The sequence below is a fragment of the Medicago sativa genome, chromosome 4 (assembly GCF_051527215.1).
Source record: "Medicago sativa cultivar Bolivia chromosome 4, Bolivia_mono, whole genome shotgun sequence".
NCBI classification, from domain to species: domain Eukaryota; kingdom Viridiplantae; phylum Streptophyta; class Magnoliopsida; order Fabales; family Fabaceae; genus Medicago; species Medicago sativa.
The window spans coordinates 77,202,359-77,228,075 of record NC_140752.1 but is presented as its reverse complement, the minus strand read 5'-3'; the positions used below and the strand labels follow the sequence as shown (position 1 = coordinate 77,228,075).

Here is a 25,717-nt window from a genome sequence, read left to right as displayed (position 1 = left end):
AAACACAATAAATATTTTCACTTATCCATTAAATCAAGAAGCATATCAAATTCAACATCATAATCTATCATTTTCAGTTAAATCATGGTCAAGACTAGAGCCCTTACCTTAGATGCTTTTCTTCCTAACAGGTTAACTATAAATCAACGCACACTTGCTCTTGCTCCGTTAAGTCTAGCCAAACAAGGATGCGGGAGGATGATCCGAAGTCTTCACAAATATAATATGAAGAGAACTTCAAATTATAATTCAGATTTTTGGTTCCAAATGAAGATGTCGTGATCTTCAAAATTTGGGCATGAAAGAAAAAGGGTAACCTAGTAATTAAGTAATATTGAATTGAGGTGATAATTGTGTATCTTGAGAATGAATATGGTTGGGAAACTGTGTGGTGTCGTGAAACCAAAGAGAGAGTTTGTCTAACCGAAAGGAAATGGATGCAAGGAATTAGTGAGGATTGCAGTGGCTCGTGTAATTGAATGAGTGGAAGCTAATCTGATTGTGGAAGAATTTGACTATTAAATATTTCATTGACTCCACAATTCTAGGAATAAAATGGCGTTTAGAGAGAGGAACTATACACGTAAATTGTACAAGCTAAATCTCTAGTAACTACTATTATTATGCCACAATAAAAGAACATGGGTTGTTATCTTTCTTTTTGTTTTCTCCCAGCGATGCCACTAACCTAAAACTTAGGAGGTAGTTGCAATGTGTATGGCTTGGCAATTAGGCCCCAAAAAGAATGTGGATGACCATGTCAAAATAAAGAACCAAAAATAAAATAGTTAATATAATATAAATTATTAACTCTAAAATAGATTATAAATAAAAATACAGGATTAAATTATTTGAATAAAAATAAATTATGTAAGGAATGATTATCCTATCTTTGTCACACCAAATTGATTAATAAAAATGAACTATATGAAAGAAAACCTAATTAATAAACCAAAGTAAGGAATGCCAGGATTTTGTGAAATTTCTCACACATAAAATAAATTATTGAACAACTAAGTGACAAGTCAAAAAAAATCATTTAAAAATACATATATAAAATAATGGGATGTTACAAGATGAATGTTGACAAGGATAGTTCCGACTCTAATGAGAGTGAGAAGGAGAGTGAGGATGAACCATCAAAAAGACCTCAGAAAAAGGTCAGCATATACTTTGTTCTGTTTGCGTAACTTTGATTTTGATTTTAGTTTGGTGTTTATTTTTAACAAAAAATTTGCTTTGGTTTTCTCTAAAACAATTTCTAATAATAGCTGTGTGTTTGGAGTAAAAAGGAATGATTACTTTACACTTTTGTCTTAACAAATTCACTGCTATTATCTTTAGGTGTGGTCATTGCAAGGACCTTGCTTATGTAAGGATGTTCTCATGTCTAAGACTACTTTTATCATAGTTTGATGAGTTTCCCCTGATTATGAATATATCAAGGTTGATCATGATACTGTTTTTACAAATTTCTTCAGATATGATGTTCATTCCTATCCCACATTTAATTTTTCCCCAAAGAACAATAAAACCGGTGAAGATTATGTTGGTGGTCGCGATTTGGACAATTTTGTAGTTTTAATTAATGCGAGATGTGGCACCAACTGTGATGAACATGGTAAGCTTACTTCTAAAGTTAGTTTAAAATATATGTTTAGCATCAAAAGAGACTAGAATAATATACTTGATAGCTGAGTGAACTAATTATTCATGCTTTAGGTCTCTAGATGGCTTGGTGAAGGAGTTTGTGAATGTTGACGACGATGAGAAGAAGGTTGTCTTTTCACGACTTGGAGAGGAAGTTAATACGCTTAAGGGTTCTGCTGCAAGGCTTGACTGATATCCCCATCTTTTCTGTCCTATCACATTGGAATTTATTTGTACTTTCTATCTCTATCTTACCTGTGTTGACCAGCAAGGATCCTTTAGCAGACAATCTTAGCCCACTCGAGAGAGCTGTAAGTTAACATCCCCGGGATAGTGCTACTTGTGCATCAATTGATGCATATGGCTCCTAACATTATTAACTTTGTGATTTTAGGCTGGAAGAGAGCTTATGGTGCTGGACACTAAGGTTAAGCTGCAGGTAGCTTCTTTGATGTTTTAAATTAAATATGTTCCCTCTGTGTGTTTGTGTTTGCGAGCTCAATTGCAAAAATGTATCTCTTTTTTTTTTTTCCATTTTATTTGTTCCTCTCTTTTAATATTATGGTTTTCTTGTCACACAGGATTTATGGCTGCAGCTTCTTAAATTGGGATCGACGAATGATCCTCGATTGGAACCAATGAAGATTAAACTAATTACGATGAAAGTATTGCACTTGCACAACCAAAGTAGCCTGGTTTCTTTTCAAAAGAGAGAGTTTCATGAGTATAGAGTGAGAAGGACACCTTTAGCAACAATACTATGACTAATACCTTATTGGAAGCACGAGATTAGGTTCCATTGAATTTGTACCTTTTTAGCAACAATACTATGTACAAATTCAAGTCTATTGAAGTTCTAAAAATGCAAATTACACAATTTGGACTGTTATTTAAGGTAAAGAAAAAATGACGTTGACTGCCGGGACATATAGAAAAACCTTGGTCATCATATATCTTAGTTTGTAACAGTATTTATTAGCAGATACTCGAACTATAATGTTTGCTTGAACCATAAAAAAAAAAATTTGCGTGAGAACCATAAATAGTGTTACAAAGAAACTTCTCTCCATTCCCCTTTATTTCAAGATTCAAATAAATTTAGATGTTCAAAAGTGGCTATAGTAATTATCATCCATTCTTTGACAATTTTCTTTTATTCTTGGTTTTTTCCATCTTTTATATCATTATATCATTTTTGAAAAAAAATCAAATAACCATGCGTTTAAGAACCCTTTTTTTTATTGTTATATTAGATTAAATTTTTTTTCCCTTAGATTTTGTTTTTGATCTTTTTTTTTTTTTATGAATATGAAGTTTGCATTTTCACTCATGTTCTGCTCTTTCCATTAATTTGCTAGAATGTGAAAAATGCAGCTACTTCTTTGAAAAATACAACTATGTGCTTACCGGTCAAGAATATGATTGCCGCCTCATTACCGCTGAGCGTAACAAGGCCGAAAAATCCTTGGGAGGAGGTTGGTTCCAGTTTGTTAGGGACAATCACCTACAAGAAGACGACAAGCTGCTATTCGATTTGGAAGTTGTATGCTGGCATGTGTATTATGTATAATATTTCAATGACAATATGTTTTAAATAAGGTTTGGATTTAGTAATACAACCCTTTTTTTGTAATCAACCTTAAATTGGTTGTACACTACATACATGGCAACAACTATATTTCTGCTGCAGTACACTATGTATGTAATGGCAATGGTTGTTATGTTATCTTTTATGTTATGCCTTAGACCATGCATCACAAATATTCGGATTATGCGACTTTTGTTCTCAAATTTACAAAGAATAGCAATGTTCCGTAATTTGAACATCTTGCTCAAGCTTGAATAAGGCAATTTGTATCTTAATGTATAGGATAGGCTCTTCTATGCAATGATCTCTAATGGCAGCATCTTTCTCAGAATACAGTCGAGAAACCATCACAGCAAAGTGTGGAAGCTTGGGATGGTTGATTTTGGTTTCAAAGTCTGATGAAATTGTTATATAAATGTATCAGAGCATCACCAGCCTGAAAATTCGAAGTAAGAATAATCCGTTAAACAAGTTAGGATTGACCATATGGATAATAAGGTTAGATCATGTGAAAGGATTTATATACGTGGTACTAAATTGCAGTTAATATCTGCCTTTGCTTTGGGTGGCAAAAATACCCATACCCACGGGTACCCGTGGGTAAAATCCGTCACGGGCCTGGAGCGGGTAGCTAAACGGGTATTTGACTACCCATTATTATATGGACACAGACACGGATTTGATTGTATCCATACCTACGGGTACACATACCCAATACAAAATTAAGTAAATTACTAAAATATCTTTATATATCATATCTTATTACTTAAAGTTGTTACCTTATTGAAGAAAATTTTACCGCCCACCTAAAAATCCTCAATAATAACCTATTTTTATTTTAAATTTTTTAATTCATCTTATTAAATTCACCGTTTCCACTTTATTCACATCATAAAACATATAGATTATATAAGAATCATGAATTTTCTATGGATTATGTATGATTTATGAAATTTTGAATGGATTATGTATGGATGTTTAAAAGTTGAAGTTTTTTGGTAATTAAAAAAAGTTATTATTTGTACCAAAAAATAAATAAATTCAAAACTCCATGGGTACCCATGGATACCCATGGATACATCAATACCCATGGGTACCCGTATAGTGGGCACCCACGAGGATACGGGCTGGGCACGGGTATCATATTTATCCAACGGGGCGAGGACGAGTATCATATTATCCGTACCCATGGGTATCCATTGACATCCCTAGCCTTTCCTGTAGATCATGTGAAAAGATTTATATACGTTGAAGCTAAAGCACAAAATGATATAAATCATGTAGAGAGGCTTTCAGCTATCTGTTTGATGCAGAAGTTTGTTCACCTAAAAGAACTGGATACTAAATTGCAGTTAATATCTGCCTTTGTTGTAGATCATGTGAAAGGATTTATATACGTTGAAGCTGAAAGTCAAAATGATATAAATCAGGTAGCTTTGATAATAGGGTTTTCATTGGTTTATAGATAGATATCAATTATTAATAGAAAAGTGATTCTACCGCTAACTAAATATGTTTTCATTTGTTACTCGTGATCAAGCCGTTTTGAACATTTCATTTTCTAATCCGTGATGCAGGAGTACTCTAAATATTGTGTTATAGTTTATAATTATCTGTCATTTCGCAATCTATCCTTCCGATATAATATTTTGTCAAAAAAGTAGCTAACCCCCGTGCGAAGCACGGGTTTGTAACTAGTTTATTAAAAAAACATATAGGAAAAGGATTTGGCCATCTTAAAGCTATCGTACAGCTAAATTTGATGAGATTTGCTGTCAAAAACGTGGCAGTACATGCACTTGATCTGTTGATCAAGGGACCTTCGATCCAAATAAATTAAAAATATATTTAGGTACCCCCAAGTTTTCAGGTTTTAGTTTTAAGGTTTGATGGGTTGTTTTAGTTTTTGAAATGTGACACTAGAATGCTTTTGCTGATGTGTATTTGCTCTTTCCATATAGGCATCCACATCGTCTTTCTCCACCCTCACCATCATTGTTAGCAAACTCCGCATCACCACAATCACAGATCACCACCTTCCATTGCTTCCACCACTCAAAACCTTCATCAATTATGAGTGTAGAGGGAGATGTAGAAAGTGTCGATGGAGCAGGTCCAACCCCATGTATACAACATATTACAACACATAAAAGAAATACATTGGAGTACACGAGGAAAGTAATACCAAATCACGCAACCTCAAAACGTACCAATACCAGGTCAAATACACCCCATGGGGAACAAACAACTAACAATGGGGAGGAGTAAAAAGACAGTAAACCATAGTTCAACTGACAGACGCCGGAACCTTCATTGTAAAACCTTATGTGCCCCAAAAGAAACGTTCAAAATCATTGAACTGCAGAATCACTTTGAAGTATGTACGTTCAAACACCCCGTGCTATTGCAGCACTGCACAACTCCAACTTATAAATAAAATTAATCATAAAGACATGTGCATTGGATTTCTGTAAATACGGATTTCTCTATTAGAAAGTGCAATTACAGCGGGAAAACTTGAGGAAGCCAGCTAAAGAAATGAATCACTTACTTCGACACCTAAACAGCTGGTTAACCACCCAAAATTTCATCTAACAAAAAATCATACAAATCAATTGTACTACGTAGAAGCATATTGCTATCAAAGGATTCTTCCTCACTATATTACATTAAACTCTATGGGTAACCTAACCAGCACTAAATTCAACAAGAATAGGGTTGCCCCATCTGATTTTCCTTTACATAAGCCCGACAAGTTTCTTGAAAGGGCACCAAGTAAATTTTCTATTCTCTTGTGCTATATGATCGTTCACTGTAGAATTTGAGTTTTAATCTAAGTTGCATATACTTACCTATCCCTGAGAATGCAACGACGAACAGATTTTGGGACACGGAAACTCTCTGGGAGTTGAGATAGCAATTCATGGCCTTCATTCTCTGGTGTTGAATTACTAACAGTTGAAACGCCAGCAGTCTGAAACTTTCCAAATGGGACAACCTGCTCATAAAAGGAACATGAAAAGCTAAGCAACCCATTCAAATTTACTTGAGATTGTTTCAGGTAAAGAATAAATTCCACAGTACTTGATCGGTGCTTGAACCATCAGCTGCATCAGTCTTCAACCTTTTAGCCATGGGCATGCTGCTTGAACTGGCTACTTCATCCTTGAAGTTCTGATCACTGACCTCTAATATGACAAATAAAAAAAATATATATTATAAATATCACAACCTTATTCCTGGGCAAAAAACTATCACAATCATTTCATGTTCAAATAAGTCATAGAATTAGTATCGCCCACGTGGAATAGTCTTGCAAAAATAGTTTAAAAGCATAGTGGGGAAGAACAGAATAAATAAATCTTTGTTCTTGAAAACCACTTATTTAAAGGACCATAAAACTCATTTAAATACAGATTTCAGATATTGATATGCATCTCATGACATTATACAGCTTCTTAAAATTACAAGCATAGCATTAGTAAAGATTGTTCCTTCTGTCCCTGGATGATCTAATAGTTCAGTTTACTTGAGGTATTGATTCACTTCTCATAGAAAGGCATAAAACATGTAAAATTATAATGTTCCAACAAATTTATGTCATACATTTTATTCAATGTATTCTTGACTCAATTAGAGCAAGAGAACAAAGGCTCAGGTATCATGGTAGTTATGTATAAAGCCTTGTGGAAGAGTCAATAAACCATCCACATTAAAAAACCCACTGTCAAAGCATAAAAAGAAACCCAAATGTAAATCTATAAAGGCCATGCATCATACTCTAGTCCCATAAATAAAAACTCTCTTGGCTCCCCTGCTGATTGACGTACACTGGCTGGAATTGTTGTCCTTTAAATGTTAATATTCAAAGAACTAGTCATGTCCAAAATTTAACCCCCTTAATCCATTGCAGCATACATTACAACATCATTACAATTATTCCAAAAGCTTTTACTGCAGGAAAATACAGAATTAACTGATATGCAATGTCTATGGCATTGTTTAAGCCAGTGGTCATTTAAACTAAATAAAAACTGAGTAAACCAATGTTTAGAGAAACTTAAATCACTGAATACAGAATTTCATACTGTAAGTGCTAGTGAGACTATATGCATATACCTTGAGGGTGAGCATGAAAAACAACATCTTGTGTACAAGGTGCAAGAAAAGACAGGTTCTTAGAAAGTATCATTATCTAGTCAACAGAGTAACCAACATGCAAAAAGAAAAAGTAGTTCAAGTTACCTATAGTACTGCAATCCGACTCTGCATGGAATGAACATTGCTTCTCCACACAACTTGCGGCTGACATGTTGGCAAATGCTGAACTCCCGCTGGCATGAATCTCCTTGTCGCAAAGTAAACCATGGCCATAGGTATTAGGCTCTCTCAGACTACAAGCTTTATCTACCATTGCAGGTCCTGGTTCACTTCCTGCAACAACATGAGAATCAGCTGCGCTCTCTAACATAGGGGTAATTTTTTCAAGCTTGATCTTCTTCTGGCAGCCATCTTGTAGAGCTAGAGACTGAAAGGAAAAAAAAGGGATAAAAAGGCTTTGATTATACTGGGAAAAAAATTATCACACATAAACACAATGGAGACTCTAAACTGGAATTTAACTCTGACCTGCCTATGCATACTAGGAGTATTTTGCAGAGTTGTACATTTATATGCTTCATCAGCCCTACTGTGAAAGCTCCAACCACGTAAATGTATAGAACGATGCAGCTCATTCACAAATGATGCCTCTAAAGAACTAAGATATGACTTGTGCAGTTGATCTGTCCAGCGTCTAGACTGGTCCTGGTACAAAATTTAGAATTAAGAAACGCTTCCAAATTTACAAGCAATCAAAAACAAAGTCCCATGATAGACACTCTTTATTATTGTCAATTTCAAACTCTTGGGGAGTAACAGAAAATGTAAAAATGATCTTTTTCAAAAATAAGTTATGTCAAGCTACCAGAGATATTGAGATATTATAGGAACTAAAGTTAGTTAGTCTATACAGTCAACTAATGTAATTATAATATGAAAAACCAATATTAGATATTAGATATATCCAAGACTATGAGCCAACAATGGTACGAAATCTCTTGTAATCTTCAAACTTCACATTAAACTGATCAATACTTCTTCAAGAACTATAATTTATATCCTTTTCAAAATGATTTTCCTTATTTGTTCTTTTTACATTCCTTTCATGAGTTGAGTCATGAAGATAAGAGCTATCTCTGATTGTTAACAGAAAATGGAATCATAACAACTTTCTCAAATCCAAAACAAGCTCATGGATATAACTCAAAATCAGTGCAACCGAAACAATTTACTAAAATGATACTAAAATCGTTATGCATAACATAATATACATACATTATTACACCATACAGATGTATAAATTATACTTAGCATGAAAGCATCCACAGTTAAACCTCAATCCTTAGCAATTTCAGATCTTCTAAAATTAGCGAATAGATATCAGAATCTATCTAATTACAAGATTTACAAAACATAAACTCTAAACCACGGAAGCTTAATCGCCATGCAAAGCACAATTTCGAGATTAATAAATAAATACTATAAAAGCAACATACAAGCGCGCTTAAAATACTTAAAACCCAAGCAGCTGTTTACAGGAACAACAGTCTCATTCACACGGCTGGATCAACCACAAAAACTCGCAATTTTTTCACCATAAAAAAAAAATCGAAGCATAAAAGAAAAACGAAAAATAAAATTGAAAAATCTAACATCAGTTACGTAAAATGAGTGTGAAGTTACCTTAAACGGAGCGGCGTCGCCGGAGGTGTTGTCGGCGGTGGTGGCGGAGGAGTCGGAAAAAGAAGCGGAGCGAGTCAACTCGAGATCGGAGGGGAACGTCGGCGAATGGAGATTACGACGGAGAGGGAGATCTTGTTCCATTGTACGCGAGAATTGATCGAAATTTGATTTTAGAATTAGAAATGAGAGAATAAGAAGAAGAAGAAACCCTTGTTGTGTTGGTACATTGTTCGGTTGAAGAAGAAGAAGAAGAAGAAGAAGAAAAAGAGTTCCAGATGGCGTCGCTTTTCCACGTGTCAGTGAGTGCCACATCATCATGGAGAAAATATCTTGAGCTAACGTGAGCCAGATATTTTTTTGGAAAGAGGGAATTGGCGCGTGTAGCTCAACCGTAGTTTTCTCGTATGCGGAAATTGTCACATGGATATATATGGCTTCTTCTGCAGTCAGATCAGATCCCGTTGCCCATGAAAATTGCTTTTTTGACAAAGAATACTTCCAATTGACATAAGTAAATGACATTAATGCTCCTACGGTAGTTAACTACCGTTGGAAAACACGCCGGCAGTTAACTGCTGTTGGGACCCAACGGTTGTTAACTATCGCTCCAGTGTTTCCCCCCCAAAACCAGCAACCCTTACCTCACCTATTCATTCATCACCTTACACACCACCTAACACAGCTATACCATAACCCAAAAAACACCAACAAAAAAAAAAAATTGTGTCAAAATCTTGCCTCAAAATCATTGCTGGTCGATTGCTAAGACGTTTCTACACACAAAATGCATCAAAGAACAAGTATTACAACGTTAAAATCCATTACATTTGATGCATTTTTCTGGTTTTTTTTTTGCATGGGAACGCGTTGTAGCGGCAGTTAACTACCGCTGGGAGTGAGCGGCTGTTAACTGCCGCTGGTGACTTAGAAATTTTAAAAAAAATTCAAATGGCAGTGCTACTGCCAATTTTTTTTTCCACAATTTTTTTTTCTTTTGTTTTTTTTTTGTTTGTTTATGTTATTATATGATATTAGATACATGTTTATTAATTAGTTTAGTAATTGTATGTTGTTTATTTATAGATAATGTTGAGAATGCGGGTGATGATCCGGGTGATCGAAAACCTAGAGTTGTCGATTCCATTAAGGTTGAAGCTCCTGCTAAGGTCGAAGTCTCAGTTAAAGTTCAGGCTTCAAGCGTCAATTCCGATGTGTGGAAACTTCGTGACAACGAAGTGGACACGGCTCATTTCTTTTCAACCCGGGACACATGGAAAGATAAAGATGAATTGCTCGGTTGGGTCCGTCGACAAGCAAATAGGGCTGGATTTACGGTTATCATTAGAAGATCTTGTGAAGGAAGAAATGCTATGTTGGAGTTGGTTTGTGAACGGAGCGGCGATCACAAAGTACCGAAGACAAAAGAAAAGCATGAAGGAATGGGATCAAGAAAATGTGGGTGTTTGTTCAAGGTGCGTGGATATGTCGTTAGGGAAGACAATGCTTGGAAATTGGCTATTCTTAATGGCGTTCACAACCATGAGATGATGCTGTATGTAGCAGGGCACCTTCTTGCCGGAAGATTAACGGAGGACGACAAGAAGATTGTACATGACTTGACCGATTCTTCGGAGAAACCAAAAAATATTTTGACAAATTTGAGGAATAAAAGGAAAGAGTCCATGACAAATATCAAGCAAGTCTACAATGAACGTCATAAATTCAAAAAGGCAAAAAAGGGTGACTTGACGGAGATGCAATATCTAATCACAAAGTTGGAAGAGAAAGGATATGTTTATTACGTAAGAGAAAAAAAAGGAAAGTCAAACAGTTCAAGACATATTTTGGACTCACCCAACTTCGGTAAAGTTGTTTAACAATTTTCCTACTCTTTTGATAATGGATTCCACGTACAAAATCAACTTGTATAGGATGTCATTGTTTGAAATAGTTGGAGTCACCTCAACCTATTTGACATATTCGGTTGGTATTGCATTTATGACGTCCGAGAAGGAGCATAACTTTACTTGGGCTTTGCAAATGTTGCTTAAACTGCTTGGACCAAATAGTGATATGCCTAAGGTGGTAGTGCAATACTTTGTTATTTTCACGTTGGCAAAAATGTTAGATCAAGAATCATCACCGATTGCAAAGTTAAACAAAATGTTGTTGTGGTGGATGGGCAAAAGAAGATTGTCGACGAGGAGAAGCATAGTAAGTTGGTTGATACCATATTTGATGCATGGGAAAAATTGGTTGAATCTCCTACTCAAGAGTTATATGCGGGCAATCTAGTGGAATTCCAAGATGCTTGTAAGGATCATCCAAAGTTTCTTCACTATGTTCAAGAAACCATATTGAACTCTTTTAAGGACAAACTAGTGAGGGCATGGACGGACCTTGTGTTACATCTTGGGTGTAGGACCACGAATAGAGTTGAAGGAGCTCATGGTGTGGTGAAGAATATTTGTCCACCTCCAAGGGTGATTTGGGTACTTGTTGACAAAAAATAGATGAGATGTTGGCAAACCAATTTGGGGAGATACAATCATCGTTTGGTAGGAGTGTTACGGTCTTGGAACATAGGTACAAAGATGTCACTTTGTACTCCGGGTTGGGGGGGTCACGTGTCTAGACAAGCCATGAACTTTATTTTTGTGGAAGAAGAGCGTGCTAGGAAAACCTTGTGCATTGAGAAGAAAACGTGTGGTTGTGTTCAAAGGACGTCGTATGGCCTACCTTGTGCATGCTTCATTGCTATGAAAATCCATCACAACATGCCCATTCGATTGGATGAGATACACCCGCATTGGCATAAGTTGTACATGGGTGAAAAACAAAGTATTGAAGATTTGTTTTCGGTCGCGGAGGAGTGGCATGGTATCCAAGAACGTCTCTAAAGAGTTCCGTTCCAAATTAAACTAGAAATCAAAGAGGCTTTGCGGTTGTTAGCGTTTCCGGAGACCACATTGTTGTCACCACCTCCAAGAAAGGTGGCAACCAAAGGAGCTCCCAAAAAAATCAAAACCACACGTGGTAGGATCCTATCTTCGTGGGATACTATTGATTCTCAACATCCGGAAAGTCAATCTTCAACACAGAAAAAATCTTCACAAACTAAAAGAAAAGGTGCTCGCATTGGCATTTCTCCGGTTCCGGTTCCTAAGCTTAGCTTGGTTTCAACAAGTTATGATCCATCCAATCATATGTTATTGGTGACGGGCATTATGGGTTTAGGGCTATAGCGGAAGCCTTGGGTTTGACGCAAGAAAGTCATGTTATGGTGCGGAGAGCACTTATTCAAGAGTTGAAAGAGCATAGGAGCAAATACATCGAGATATATGCGAGCGAGGACCGTTATAACTACATCTTGGATGGATTGTATCCTCCCAAAAATCCTAGTAGCTTTGCACCTCCCGACAAATGGTTGACATTGCCGGATATGGGACACATCGTTGCATCATGTTACAATAGGCCGGTGTTAGAGATGACTACATGGAAAGACTACATCTCCGAGACTTTTTTCCCACTTAGAGGACGGCCTCCGGTTAACCCGAAAAGAAACATGATTTACCTTGGTCTAATCCCAAATCATTTTGTCCTTCTTTCATTGAAAGATGGTTGCCCACTACCTCCAACATCCCTGGAGTGGAGAAATCACAGGAGCGAAGAGGCGGCAACATGGGAGGATGAATTCTTGGATCAACACGATCGTTTCCGAACACTCATGGACATTGAGCTCAAAGAGAGACCGGTTCCACCAAAAAAGCCAACAAATGAAGACAATCCAATTATGTTTGATGACACTCCGGTTAAAGAAAACACCGAATTTGAAGATGTTCTGGAACATTTAGATGATTTGCTTTTATTAGATGAAATGTGACACTTTTTGGTCGGTGTTAATCTGTTTTTTGGTTGATACGCGCCGACGTATTTTTTTGGATATATAATGTAATGACCAATTTTTTGGGTGATATGTTACTAACCTTTAACTATTTATATGTATATCAATATATTTGAGTTTCGCATTTATTAGTAATTAATGTACATTACGTGTAATGTTTTGCATATTGTGGAAAATTTGATGAATTTCAAACAATTGTTAAACGTTAACGCATTATCGGTTTGGTGTAATGTAACCGAATAATTGATAAACTATGAAATGTTGATGTTTATGATTGCTGGATGCTGTTGTTTCAGTTTGATTTCCTCCAGAATTGCCGTTTGAAATTACAGGTAAAACAGGACACGTTTTTTTGGGAAAAACCAAGTGCAGACTGCACTGGTTCTGGAACTGGTGTGAGCGGTTGTTAACAACCGCTGGGTCCTAGCGGCAGTTAACTACCGGCGTGTTTCCCAGCGGTAGTTAACTACCGTCAGGGGCATTAATGTCATTTACTTGTGTCAATTGGAAGTATTCTTTGTCTAAAAAAGCAATTTTCGTTGCCCATTTACCACGCCTTCGCTGCCGAGTCTTCTTATTTTGAGTTCTATTAAAGTATTATTAAATATTGATTAATTATTATTTATTCGGTAAGAGTGGATTCAACAATAATTATGAATTCTTAAGACCATTTCATGATGGAAATTCAAAGTAAGACCTTGAAAAATTCTCATTTTTAACGTGAAAATTGTATTGGAACACGATAACTAGCCTGTTACACATTTTTTTCATACATAAGTTAGTGTAAAAATAATGTGTTGGATCAATAGTAAAAAATAGTTTAAATTATTCTTTGTCACCGAAGAGATTACTATGCCAGGTCGTGGACTAGGTTGCTATCTTTAAGACGTTTCGTGACACTATTCAAAATTGTGTAAACAGACTATCAATCACGAGCCCCCAAGATAAAACAACACAGCTGCAACTGTATCAGTTCTAGAAATACACTTTCAAATATGGTGCTAAGACCATTCCAATATGGTATTCATATCACTCTGTTATGGTACTAAGACTACTCTTACATGGTACTAAGACCACTCTAATATGGTGTTTCCACCACTCTAACCTTTTAACTTCTCCAAGGGCATAAAACATAAAAAGAGACTATATTCTTAAGATCATTCTTATTTTTCGAAAGGACGCTTTATTTCAAAAGGGATTATGATCTTAAGAATACTCTTATTTTCAAAAGGACAAAATTTACCGAGGGGACTATGCTCTTATGATCATTCTTAATTCCGAAGGGACATTATTTTTCGAAATGACTATGGTCTTAAGAACACTCTTTAAATCCGACGGGACAGAAAAAGAGGGAGAAGAAAATAATAGTTAGTCAACACAAGCCAAATGAGTGAGAAGGAAGAAAAGTTCTTTGACAACTCAAGAGAACTTTTGGGGTGAGTAGAAGTGACGAAATCAGAGCTCTATTTATAAGTGAGGAGACAAATTAGATAAGTTACAAATCCAACAGCTATGATTAGTTGACCGTTACAGAATCAACGGCAAGATCTCACCTCATAAATGAACACTCAATGGGATAGTTGACATGAGATTTTTTTTTTAATTCACATTCTAACACTTCATGTGTTCCAACATAATGTTTGTAGTCAAAATCTACAAATTGTATGTAGCCCACGTTCATCGTCCTTGGTCACAACATGATCTATTGACAAGATATTTTATATGCAATTCTCGCAAACGTGTTTCCTCTTTCATTGTTCTTAGTAGTTAGTGGTGGTATAAATATAGAGTGTGGGTTTTAAACATCATTGTCCATTTCTGCTAAACTTTTGGATCAGTTTGAGATCGTCGAGAACCACGTACTTAATCAGTGTATTTGAAAAAGAATCAATTTTTCTTACTCGGTTGTCCTAACCTTCACCTAACCTTCCATCGGCTAGGAGTTTTCTCAACTAAACCTTAATCGCTTATTTTCAATGTTGGCTAAGAGGATAATTCTTTTTAGGTGTAAGCAAATCGACCACCACAATAAGTCCAGGCGTGGGGGTGACTGGTCCTTTTTCACCTTACACTTTTTTATTGAAGATGTAAGATTTCTACATCTCATAAAACTATTTACACATGAGTATAATATAAGATCGTTTCCACGGGGAGTTGCGTATATTTTAAGGATTTCAACATAATTTATCATATTAAGTGTTTGAGTTTAAAATGTTTGTTTGTGTAAACCTATAAACTATCTGAAATAAAAGTAAAACTAGACGAGATAGGGCTATTTCCACTTGTATGTATGTGTGAGTTTATAATGACTTTGTCATTTCGTCTATTTAAAAAAGATAAATCCCTCTAACACGTGATTTGTAACCCACCGTTGTAAGCAAATAACTACGAAGACAAGCAAACGCATATAGGAAATAGGAAAATGAAATTAAAAACTTACAAAGCGAGAGCGCGGAATCACGAAAGAGCGCGTTCTTCTTCTTCTTCTTCGTCTTTCTATTTTGCTCCTAATTGACAACGGTTCAAAAATTAACCGTTGTCGTTTTGACCTAAAACCCTAATTTGATTTCGATGCATTAACAGATCAAGAAGAACCCTAGAATTGAACAATCGAAATCAATGGCTACGGCGGAGTTAGGGCAACAGACGGTGGAGTTATCCACCCTCGTTACTCGTGCCGCTCAAGATTCATACAATTCGCTTAAAGAACTTGTTGATAAATGCAGGTCCACCGAATTATCCGATTCCGATAAGAAGATTAGCATGCTCAAATTTCTTACCAAGACTCAGCAACATATGATCCGTCTCAATGTCCTCTCCAAATGGTGCTAACAGGTCAAATTTTTCATCTCATTTCAATTTTCAATCCCAATGTTATTGAATTTCATCTTTGTTATTGTTTATTATGTTATTAATTGTTATGTTATGTATGATATGATGATCGTGTTGGTGGGCTCTTACGAGTCCTAATCTTCTTTTAATAATATTTGTTATTAAAAATTAAAAATAAAATTGTGTTGGTCATGTATGATAGGATTATGATAATGATAACAATTAGTGTTAGAGTAAGAGAAAGAAAGTTTGTATATGTGATGATTTGCTAATAATTTGTGGCTTTTCAGGTTCCTTTGATACAGCACTGTCAGCAATTGTCTTCAACTGTTTCAAATCACGACATGTGTTTTACTCAGGCTGCGGATTCGTTGTTTTTCATGCACGAGGGGCTTCAGCAAGCTCGGGCTCCGGTTTATGATGTTCCATCCGCCATTGAAATTCTTCTCACGGGGAGCTACGAGCGTTTGCCAAAGTGTATTGAAGATGTTGGTTCTCAGTATGCTTTGACTGAAGATAAGCAAAAGCCTGCTCTGAAGAAGTTGGACATGCTTGTTCGGTCCAAATTGCTTGAAGTTTCTCTTCCCAAAGAAATTTCTGATATAAAAGTGTCCGATGGCACTGCAATGGTTAGGGTGAATGGAGAGTTTCAGGTTTTATTGACACTTGGGTACCGAGGACACATGTCCTTGTGGAGAATATTGCATTTGGAGCTGCTTGTGGGTGAAAAAAATAAGACCGTGAAATTGGAAGAACTACGGCGACACGTGCTTGGAGATGATCTAGAGAGACGAATGGCAGCGGCCGAAAACCCGTTTTCAATATTGTACACAGTTCTTCACGAGCTGTGTGTTGCACTTGTCATGGACACAGTAATAAGGCAAGTGCAATTCCTTCGACAGGGAAGATGGAAAGATGCAATTCGGTTTGAGCTCATATCCGATGGTGGCTCTGGTCATGAGGCAAGTTCAAGCTCTGTGCAGAATCCTGATGGGGAATCTGATTTGTCTGGTCTACGAACTCCGGGGTTAAAAATTATATACTGGTTAGATTTTGCCAAAAATGCTGGTGTGTCTGATTCAGGTGCTTGTCCATTTATTAAAATTGAACCTGGACCAGACCTTCAGATAAAGTGCACCCACAGTATCTTTGTCATAGATCCGTTAACCGGCAAGGAGGCAGAGTTTTACTTAGACCAGAATTGTATTGATGTAGAGAGGCTGCTATTAAGAGCTATTTGTTGCAATAGATATACTCGGCTATTAGAAATTAAAACAGAACTGATAAAAAAATGTTCAGGTCTTTAGAACAGCAGATGACATTGTGCTCCAGTCTCATATGGGTGAACCTGATATTGAATATAAGCAGGTTAGATTTATTGAAGAAATTTTAAAGCGGTAATTTGCATTGGGCTTTCTGTTATACGACTCTTGAGGGTTTTTTAATGTCCTTGTTTGTTGTCACAGTTTTAGAGGTTTTACTTCACATTCTTTTCGTTTCATAGAACTCTACTAGAGTTCTAATTCTGAAAGTTCTGATCATTGTTATTTTCTTTCTTGTTTAGCATTATAGCATACTAGCATTGCAATTACTTTGCTTCATAATTGCTCATGCAGGAAATGTTTGTAGTTTTGTGAATTGTGAATCTGGTATCTTGTATCTGTGTGGCTTAAAGAAAACAGGTTCTACCAGTCCTGGCTAAAATTATACTAATCTTATTTCTGCATTACCAGCCAATGGTTTGGGGTTTATTTTGTTGATATGCACGTGTTTTTCAGTGCAACACTGTTCACCACTTGACCAATAATCTATGCCATGCTAACTGCTGTTGCAATTTTATGTTTTCATTTATGGCACCTTATGGATTTTCTGTGGGTAATCTTATGCATACCTTTATTTAATCTTGATGGGTTTTAAAATAAAGATATGTTCTGTCTGTAGAAGGATAATAAGAGATGCGATAAGGATTCTGAGGGGAACGAGGTACTGCACGTGCGTGCTTATGGCTCTTCTTTTTTTACTCTTGGAATTAGTATCAGGTACCTTATTTCACTCACTTGTTTTTTCCCCTAATCTCTTGCATTTTAATCTAGGCATTTTCAAACCAATTTCCGTTTTTTTATTCAGGAATGGCCGATTCCTTCTTCAATCATCACAAAATATAGTTGTTTCTTCTGCCTTGTTAGAATGTGAAGAAGCTTTAAATCAGGGATCTATGACTGCAGCTGAAGTCTTCCTAAGCTTGAGAAGCAAAAGTATGTTGCACTTATTTGCATCTATTGGAAGGGTTTTGGGCCTTGAGGTATATTTTCTTGTTACTCTCTCCATTCGTGTTTCAAAGAAAAATCTCTAAATCAGTTTGGACTGTCTTTGAGCTTACTTTTATTCAGATCACCAGCTTCCCTAAGACTTATGGATTATGGGCCACCCTTGCAGGTTTATGAGCATGGATTGAACACAGTCAAAACACCCAAAATCTTGTTGAATGGTTCAACTGTGCTGATGATGGGATTTCCAGACTGTGGAAGCTCTTACTTCCTGCTTATGCAACTTGATAAAAAATTTAAACCCTTGTTTAAGTTGTTAGAGACTGAACCATATCCATCTGGAAAAAACAATATATTTGGTGACCTTAATCAGGTGTTGCGGTTCAAGAAAATTGATATAGCACAGATGCAGGTGCTTGAAGATGAAATGAATTTAAGCCTGGTGGACTGGGAAAAGTTACATTCCATTTTGCCCAATGCTGCCTGTTCAAATCAAATGTCTGGGCATGGGCTCTATTCTGATATCCTCCTTCAGAATTCCATGCACACTGCTAGAGGCCATCATCCATCAGGTTTTTCATCACTGGTTAACGATGTTTTTGGACTTGAGAAAGGGTCTTCTGTGCCACCATTCCCTGTTCAAAATATTTCTTCACCGTTGAATTCATCACTTCCTTCTCATTATGGTTCTCTCTCCCAATGAACAGTCAGAGTTTAAAGGCTGGAAATATCCACTATAATAGTTCCTTGTTCTCATCAGGCAATGTGAAGGGTCCAGTTCAGTTGGCTCAATTCCCACTGGACATGGAAGGAGCGCTGTTGGGAAAAAGCTATCTGCCTCAAAGTCTGAATAGGATTTGGCTTCTGTTAAATCTCCGCATTCAGTTGACATTAGTTCCTCCACTGCAATGGATGAAGACACTGCTAATGATGCTTTATCTGGAAGTCGTTCATCTCTATTATCTCCTCCTCGGCCGATTAACTCTCGAATGTCCGCACCTAGTTCCAGACCTAATGGATCTAGTTCATGTGCCACAACTCCCGTATGTAAGATACTTTCTGTGTCTTCATCTAGTATACCCATGCTGTTAAATTTTTCTACCTTTCTTTAAACCATATGACTCTAGAAAATTGAATGTTTGCAGCCCAGGGACCGGACGCAGTTAACTTTAGCACTAGCGAAGATGTTATCTCCAAACAATATGTTGAATTTGATTCCATCTCTTCAAGAGTTTGTCAAAAATCAAGGAATCTGCAAGAGAAGAAAGATTTCAGATGCATGTGGCTCTCAATTGGCTTTGCCACAAGGCAGTATAACCCCAGAAATAATTCCTAAAGCTGAAGGGTGCAGTTATGGAAGTTTAATTGCAGAAGCAAATAAGGGAAATGCTCCTTCTAGCATTTATGTAGCGGCTCTTCTTCATGTGGTCAGGCATAGTTCACTATGCATTAAGCATGCTAGGTTAACCAGCCAGATGGATGCATTAGAGATATCGTATGTTGAAGAAGTGGGTTTACGAAGGGTATCCTCTAACATTTGGTTTCGACTTCCATTTGCCAGAGGTGATTCATGGCAACATATATTTTTGCGGCTTGGCAAACCTGGTTGTATGTATTGGGATGTAAAAATTGATGATCAGCATTTCAGGGATTTATAAGAGCTTCAGAAATGTAATAGTAACACACCATTGGGTTCTGGAGTTCAAATTGCTAATACATCTGATATAGATTCACATATACATTATGATCCAGATGGCGTTGTTTTGAGTTATCAATCTGTTGAGGAAGATAGCATAAAGAAATTAGTGGCTGATATCCAAAGGCTTGCCAATGCTAGAACATTTTCCATTGGCATGCGGAAATTGCTTGGCATACGAGCAGATGAGAAGTCAGAAGAGTTCCTTACAAATTCTGATGTCAAAATATCCGGTGTCAAGACTGCTTCAGATACTGCAGACAAACTACAGATGAGAAGGGCATTTAGAATTGAGGCAGTTGGACTGATGAGCTTGTGGTTTAGCTTTGGTTCAGGTGTTCTTGCTCGTTTTGTTGAGTGGGAATCCGGTAAAGAGGGTTGCACAATGCATGTATCTCCTGATCAACTTTGGCCTCATACCAAGGTTGGTTAATTTTGCTTCAACTGATTGCTATTTGATCGCTGCTGTCCCCAGTTTCCCCCAAAAACATTTTGTTCCTTGTGCCAGTAATAGATACTCATATTCGTTTGTCATGCTTCAGATTATGTTAAATTATAAGAGTTTATGAATGTCACAATAATCCTTCATGATTGTTTCTTCCCTCCCAACCCACCCTACCCCATTTTTCTTGTGTTCCCCCCCTTTCACCAGATTCAATATCCATGATCCTGCAAGGTATTGTTCTCCTTTGACTGTATTTTACCCGTTTCATGCTTACTCTCCGTATTTATACTACCTTTTTCACCTGTTGACCTGTTTATGCAGTATAAACTAGAATGTGCAGTACATCAGTTTTTTATGGTTATGTTGGCTGATATCAGCTTGATACAAATTTATTCGTGATATTTCAGTGGTAAATGGTAATAACTGATATAGTAATAAGAAACCAGCCATTTTATGGAAAGTTGTCTTTTGTATAGAATAGGTTTATGAATTATTGTCCAATGTGATTCCCGACCAATCCCAAAAAAATCCCAGGCCTATATATTTACTCCATTGCTTGTATTCTGTACAGTTTCTAGAAGACTTCATAAATGGAGCTGAAGTTTCATCGCTTCTGGATTGCATTCGGCTGACTGCAGGGCCATTGCATGCTCTTGCAGCAGCAACTAGGCCAGCACGAGCTGGTCCTGTTCCGGGTGTCACAGCCACTTTATCTTCTTTCCCCAAACAGGGTGGTTATGCATCATCACAAGGACTTCTTCTTGGTAGTTCAACTTTATCTGGTTTTGAAGCAAATACCTCCGTTTCTAATGCTAGTGGTATCTGTAACCAAACTCTTTGATGGCTGCTGGCTGCTGCTGGCCCAGGCATTGTTCCAAGTTCACTTTTGCCCTTTGATGTCTCTGTCGTGCTCCGTGGTCCTTACTGGATACGAATTATGCACCGGAAACAGTTTGCACTTGATATGCGTTGCTTTGCAGGAGATCAGGTGTGGTTGCAACCTGCCACACCTCCTAAAGAAGGCCGTCCTTCTGGAGGATCATTACCATGCCCCCAGTTTCGGCCTTTTATCATGGAACATGTGGCCAGGAATTGAATGGATTAGATCCTAGTTTCACAGGACAACAGGCAGGTGGGCTAACCAGTTCAAACAGTCCAAACCCAAATTTAGGGACCCAGTCAATGGCTGCAAACGGGAACAGAATAAACTCTGCTGCATTGTCTAGGACAGGAAACCAAGTAGCTAGTTTAAACCGTATGGGAAACGCTTTAGCAGGCTCTTCAAACTTAGCTTTGATGACATCAGCGGTACCTCTTCGAGGGCCACCTGGAACAGTTGTCCCGGCACATGTCAGAGGTGAGTTGAACACAGCCATTATCGGCCTCGGTGACGACGGAGGATATGGAGGTGGTTGGGTTCCTGTTGTTGCCCTCAAAAAGGTTTTGAGAGGCATTCTCAAGTATCTTGGAGTGCTATGGCTATTTGCCCAGTTACCAGATCTTTTGAAAGAGATCCTAGGATCCATCTTGAAGGACAATGAAGGTGCCCTTTGAACTTGGACCCTGAGCAGCCTGCATTGCGTTTTTTTTGTTGGGTAAGTCCTTTTTTCGTTAACTTTAGTTTGAACATGATACATCAAATTAACTTTTCCATGTCAATGGTTGTTCATATTGATACTTTATGACTTATAAAGTTATAGTTGGCCAAAAATAATAATTTTGATCCTTTATTATTTGTACAAGTTCGATCTTGTCCCCTTAGTTTTGATTACAACATGTCCAGTTTTCAGCACCCCTCTTGCCTACCAATTATTAAGAGTGTTTGTCTATTTAAGTTGTTTCAGTGTCCCTCTTATTCCAGTTATCATACTCTAAATAGGAATGCTGTCTTTTCATCTTTCTGCAGGGGATATGTATTTGCTGTTAGTGTCCACAGAGTTCAGCTTCTTCTGCAGGTGTTAAGTGTAAAACGCTTTCACCACCAACAGCAGCAGCAGCAGCAAAATTCCAATCCTGCACGAAAGGAACTTAGTCCATCTGAAATAAGTGAAATATGCAACTACTTTAGTCGTCGGGTGGCATCCGAGCCCTATGATGCTTCACGTGTTGCTTCGTTCATAACCATGCTCACCTTACCTATACCGGTTTTGAGAGAATTCTTGAAACTAATTGCTTGGAAGAAGGGATTATCTCAGGCACAAGTTGGAGATGTTGTTTCAGCTCAAAAACCGCGAATTGAATTATGTCTTGAAAATCATGCTGGGTTGAACGCGGACGAGAATTCACAGAGCTCATCTGCATTTAGAAGCAACATCCATTATGATCGTCTGCATAATTCTGTTGATTTTGCACTTACTGTTGTTCTTGATTCTGCTCACATCCCGCACGTCAATGCTGCTGGTGGTGCTGCCTGGTTGCCTTTATGTGTTTCAGTAAGGTTGAGATATTCATTTGGTGAAAGTCTTAATGTATCCTTTCTTGGTATGAGTGGTAGCCATGGTGGTAGGGCGTGTTGGTCGCGTGTTGATGATTGGGAGAAATGCAAACAGAGGGTGGCACGGACAGTAGAGGTTAGTGCAAGCTCCGCAGCCGATGTAAGTCAAGGTAGGTTGAAACTGGTTGCAGATAGTGTGCAAAGAAATTTGCATATGTGCATTCAAGGGCTTAGAGATGGTAGTGGGGCCACGTCCAGCTCTGGAGCAACATGATTTTGTTAATTTTGGTAGTGGTTATATCTTTGTATTTATGTCGGGTTAGTGCGGTCAATATACATAGTTTAGTATGGTATGGAAACCATGCCATGCTCTGTTAAGCAAAGCATGGTTTTTGCTGTAATAATGGAGAAGAAGCACTGGTGATTACAAATGATTTTGATAGAACTCATAAGATTGGCATTTGAAATTCGAGCTTAGATTTGAGGGCACCAATTTTAGATTACTGAACTTTAAAATGAGCATTTGACGGTTCTCAGATCAAAAGATTCGACATAGGTTGTACAATATTTTGCTGTAGTGTAGCATGTAAGTTTTAACTTCTGGTTGGTGGATTTTATTGTTGTTGTTATAATGTTGGTGGATTTTCGTGTACATATGACATCTCAAATGAATAGATTAGTTAAAGCAATTTGTTATGCTCGACTTCTATACCCAAACTTGCTCTTCCAAGCTGTTGAAAGATTTGGTTTATTTAATTTTAAATCCATCTGGCCCTGTGACCGTGCCATTGTTTAACACATGAACACAAAAATTGTAGTATACCCCAACGTATACTACCGGCCATGTCTTCAATTGTGTATCGTGGTTCTAGCCATTGAACCAGCTGTGTGTCACCTGTGGATATGTTTTTTTTCTTAAAAAAAAATGTTATACTTGTTTAGTAGAAAGAACCTTACTCTCATTGAAGGAAACATCAAACCATTAATTTCAACAAAAACTTAAAATTAACTTTAACTCACTCAACTCATCTCGGAGTCCATTAATTTCAATCAAATGGATGTACAAATATCACTACTCTTAAGTTAACTTTAACTCACTCAACTCATCTCGGAGTCCATCTAGGTGGCTAGCTAAAGTAATTAGAGTTGCACAATGGCTCTTGACATTGACAAAAGCTATTATTGAGTAGGGTAATGATGGAAATGATATTGAGTTAGAGTTAGACCATTTACGATGGCAAAACATTTTAACAACCATTTTTTCAATTTCCAACACTCCACATTATTTCCTCTCTCTTCCACCTAATAATTTAACACCCATTCAACTTTTACTCTCTCCAATGGTTTTTCATTTAACACTCTACCCCACCATTTTTTATTTCATATTCTTATTTAATTTTATATTTTTGTTTTTATGATTACATAAAATTACAATTATCGATTAAAATTAAATTAAAATAATAAACACTTAACAAAAAAATTTAATTTTTTGTAAAAACAAAATTTATTTAAATAATTTATTTTTATTTTCTTAACTTCAAATGCAATGCAATAAAATAAACTAAGCACGCGGCACACAAATAACTTAAAATGCAAGACAACAAACTAAGCACACAACACACAAGTAACATAATTAGTACAATACAAATCATCTTCAATTAGAAATGAGTACGTTGGTTGGAAAATTGATTTGAATTTTGATAATTGTTGGGATTTTGGTAGCTAAATGGGTAATTAGAAGAATTATGAGTGTTGAAATGGTTATAATTGAGATCCATTTCACTAAAAACAAGATTAAAACTTCACTTAACTTGCTAATAGAAAGAAAATAATATTAAGAGAGTGGAAAATTTCGTTTTTTTTTTCTGTGTTCAAATCAAATGAACCAAGTCTCTATTTATAGACAAAAAAAAAATATGAATTTTGGTAAAAAAAATTAAAAAAATAATAATAATTTGCAATGAAATAATTGAGTTCAAATTATTAAAATGAGTAAAATCCAAACAGCCAATCAGAATTTGCCACGTGTTAAAGCTTATCTTTTTCCACTTTCTCTCTCTGCGTAACAACTTCCCACACGCGCCCCTGTCTACGCGTGCACTTACTCGCGCGGCAGGAAAATAAAAAAACGCTACGTGGCGGCTACGGGTCCCGCATGGCAGAATTCAACACAATTGAACCAATTCAACTCCTCTCCTCTGCATCATCTTCCCCCAACTTCAACACACCATTGCATTGCATCCAAGTGTTGAACCTTGCTTTCAACACCACCATTCAACACCATTGCTAATGGTCTTAGTTGGTCTATGATGTGTTAGCTCAACAATAGAAATTCGAACCCTCTTAAAAAATAAATAGAAATTCGAACTTGTTACTTCAAGAGAAGGGGTTCAAATCCACTTAGAGGGATACAATTTTAAAAATAGTCATTAGTGTCAATTTAAAAAAATAATAATTTCCCTTTCTAAACTTTCTTTAAAAAATATAATCGTTGACATGTTATTATCCATTGAATTAGCAATACTTAGGTTGGTTTTGTAACAAAAATAAAAAGTACTATGGTAAATAAATATGGATAATAGTCGTTTTGGTCCCTGAATGCGTAATAAATAGTCACAATAGTCCATCATTGTATCAAAATTTCACAACAGTCTCTGATTGTATACTATGTTAGTCAAAATAGTCTCTAACGCTAAAATAATCTCTCAATATTCACAATAACTTTTTTCATATAGAGACTAAAATGACAATAAGTAAGTATATTGAAAGATTAGTATGACAAGATTAATAAAATATTTCAATATCAAAGACTATTTTGACTAACAAAGTGAACAATCGGAAACTATTTTAAATTTTTGCTACATTGAATGACTATTGTGGCTACACTTTACACATTCATAGACCAAAGAAAAAGGTTTAACAAATCTCCAAATCATTTGAAAAATGTATTAGCCCAAAATTATTATATACTCCATCCACCCTAATTATAAGAACTATTTGAAAGAAAAAAAAATTGTGTCCCTGAATATAAGTCTTATACAAATTACCAATTGCATTTATTATCTCTTACTAAACATAACATTAGTAATTAATAATACTTACTCGTATTGCAATATG

The 25,717-nt window shown here is 36.6% G+C and overlaps 4 protein-coding genes and 2 pseudogenes across 8 annotated transcripts; 5 read left to right on the top strand and 1 right to left on the bottom strand.

Annotated features, from left to right (window-relative positions):
• The first annotated feature begins 1,066 nt into the window (after nucleotides 1–1,066).
• On the top strand, nucleotides 1,067–2,539 carry LOC146932112 (putative protein disulfide-isomerase A6). Of its 3 annotated transcripts, XR_015006922.1 has the most exons (6): nucleotides 1,067–1,160; nucleotides 1,345–1,372; nucleotides 1,482–1,621; nucleotides 1,723–1,961; nucleotides 2,045–2,089; nucleotides 2,232–2,539. XR_015006922.1 is itself a non-coding variant. In XM_085703691.1 (5 exons), the coding sequence occupies exons 1-3, from the start codon at nucleotides 1,081–1,083 to the stop codon at nucleotides 1,841–1,843; spliced, it is 333 nt and encodes a 110-aa protein (XP_085559817.1). In that variant the 5' UTR covers nucleotides 1,073–1,080; the 3' UTR covers nucleotides 1,844–1,961; nucleotides 2,045–2,089; nucleotides 2,232–2,539. The 3 variants fall into 3 exon arrangements, 1 of the variants encoding a protein (XP_085559817.1); XR_015006923.1 differs by lacking the exon at nucleotides 1,345–1,372 and having other exon boundaries at nucleotides 1,073–1,160; XM_085703691.1 differs by lacking the exon at nucleotides 1,345–1,372 and having other exon boundaries at nucleotides 1,073–1,160; nucleotides 1,731–1,961.
• Nucleotides 2,540–5,703: 3,164 nt separating this feature from the next.
• LOC146932111 (uncharacterized) lies at nucleotides 5,704–9,258 on the bottom strand. 2 transcript variants are annotated; one of them, XM_085703758.1, is made up of 5 exons: nucleotides 9,023–9,258; nucleotides 7,868–8,044; nucleotides 7,484–7,766; nucleotides 6,323–6,426; nucleotides 5,704–6,236 (listed from the first exon to the last, which is right to left on the bottom strand). In XM_085703758.1, the coding sequence occupies exons 1-5, from the start codon at nucleotides 9,161–9,163 to the stop codon at nucleotides 6,087–6,089; spliced, it is 855 nt and encodes a 284-aa protein (XP_085559884.1). In that variant the 5' UTR covers nucleotides 9,164–9,258; the 3' UTR covers nucleotides 5,704–6,086. The 2 variants fall into 2 exon arrangements, with proteins under 2 accessions (XP_085559884.1, XP_085559885.1); XM_085703759.1 differs by having other exon boundaries at nucleotides 7,868–8,038.
• Nucleotides 9,259–9,806: 548 nt separating this feature from the next.
• LOC146932110 (putative protein FAR1-RELATED SEQUENCE 10) lies at nucleotides 9,807–11,535 on the top strand (annotated as a pseudogene).
• A 767-nt stretch (nucleotides 11,536–12,302) lies between these two features.
• Nucleotides 12,303–12,905, top strand: LOC146932109 (uncharacterized). The gene has a single exon (XM_085707726.1). The coding sequence runs from the start codon at nucleotides 12,303–12,305 to the stop codon at nucleotides 12,903–12,905; it is 603 nt and encodes a 200-aa protein (XP_085563852.1).
• Nucleotides 12,906–15,410: 2,505 nt separating this feature from the next.
• Nucleotides 15,411–19,229, top strand: LOC146932108 (mediator of RNA polymerase II transcription subunit 14-like; annotated as a pseudogene). The gene is made up of 6 exons (XR_015006921.1): nucleotides 15,411–15,761; nucleotides 16,049–17,126; nucleotides 17,703–17,797; nucleotides 17,886–18,060; nucleotides 18,195–19,072; nucleotides 19,171–19,229. The product of XR_015006921.1 is annotated as a mediator of RNA polymerase II transcription subunit 14-like (transcript).
• A 693-nt stretch (nucleotides 19,230–19,922) lies between these two features.
• Nucleotides 19,923–23,309, top strand: LOC146932107 (mediator of RNA polymerase II transcription subunit 14-like). Its single transcript, XM_085703690.1, has 2 exons — nucleotides 19,923–20,145; nucleotides 22,073–23,309. Exons 1-2 carry the CDS (start codon nucleotides 20,111–20,113, stop codon nucleotides 22,872–22,874), a joined length of 837 nt encoding a protein of 278 aa, XP_085559816.1. The 5' UTR covers nucleotides 19,923–20,110; the 3' UTR covers nucleotides 22,875–23,309.
• The last annotated feature ends 2,408 nt before the right edge of the window (nucleotides 23,310–25,717 follow it).

Bases quoted from the DNA above. Each gene is read 5' to 3' on its own strand.
- LOC146932112 (XM_085703691.1), top strand. From the start codon at position 1,081: ATGTTGACAAGGATAGTTCCGACTCTAATGAGAGTGAGAAGGAGAGTG. The intron at 1,161-1,481 runs GTCAGCATATAC...AAATTTCTTCAG, and splicing joins CAAAAAGACCTCAGAAAAAG to ATATGATGTTCATTCCTATC. The intron at 1,622-1,730 runs GTAAGCTTACTT...TTAGGTCTCTAG, and splicing joins CACCAACTGTGATGAACATG to ATGGCTTGGTGAAGGAGTTT.
- LOC146932111 (XM_085703758.1), bottom strand. From the start codon at position 9,163: ATGGAACAAGATCTCCCTCTCCGTCGTAATCTCCATTCGCCGACGTTC. The intron at 7,767-7,867 runs GTCAGAGTTAAA...TTTTCCTTTCAG, and splicing joins CTCCTAGTATGCATAGGCAG to TCTCTAGCTCTACAAGATGG. The intron at 6,237-6,322 runs GTACTGTGGAAT...TTTTATGAGCAG, and splicing joins ATGGTTCAAGCACCGATCAA to GTTGTCCCATTTGGAAAGTT.
- LOC146932109 (XM_085707726.1), top strand. From the start codon at position 12,303: ATGGTGCGGAGAGCACTTATTCAAGAGTTGAAAGAGCATAGGAGCAAA.
- LOC146932107 (XM_085703690.1), top strand. From the start codon at position 20,111: ATGTATCTCCTGATCAACTTTGGCCTCATACCAAG. The intron at 20,146-22,072 runs GTTGGTTAATTT...ATCTTTCTGCAG, and splicing joins AACTTTGGCCTCATACCAAG to GGGATATGTATTTGCTGTTA.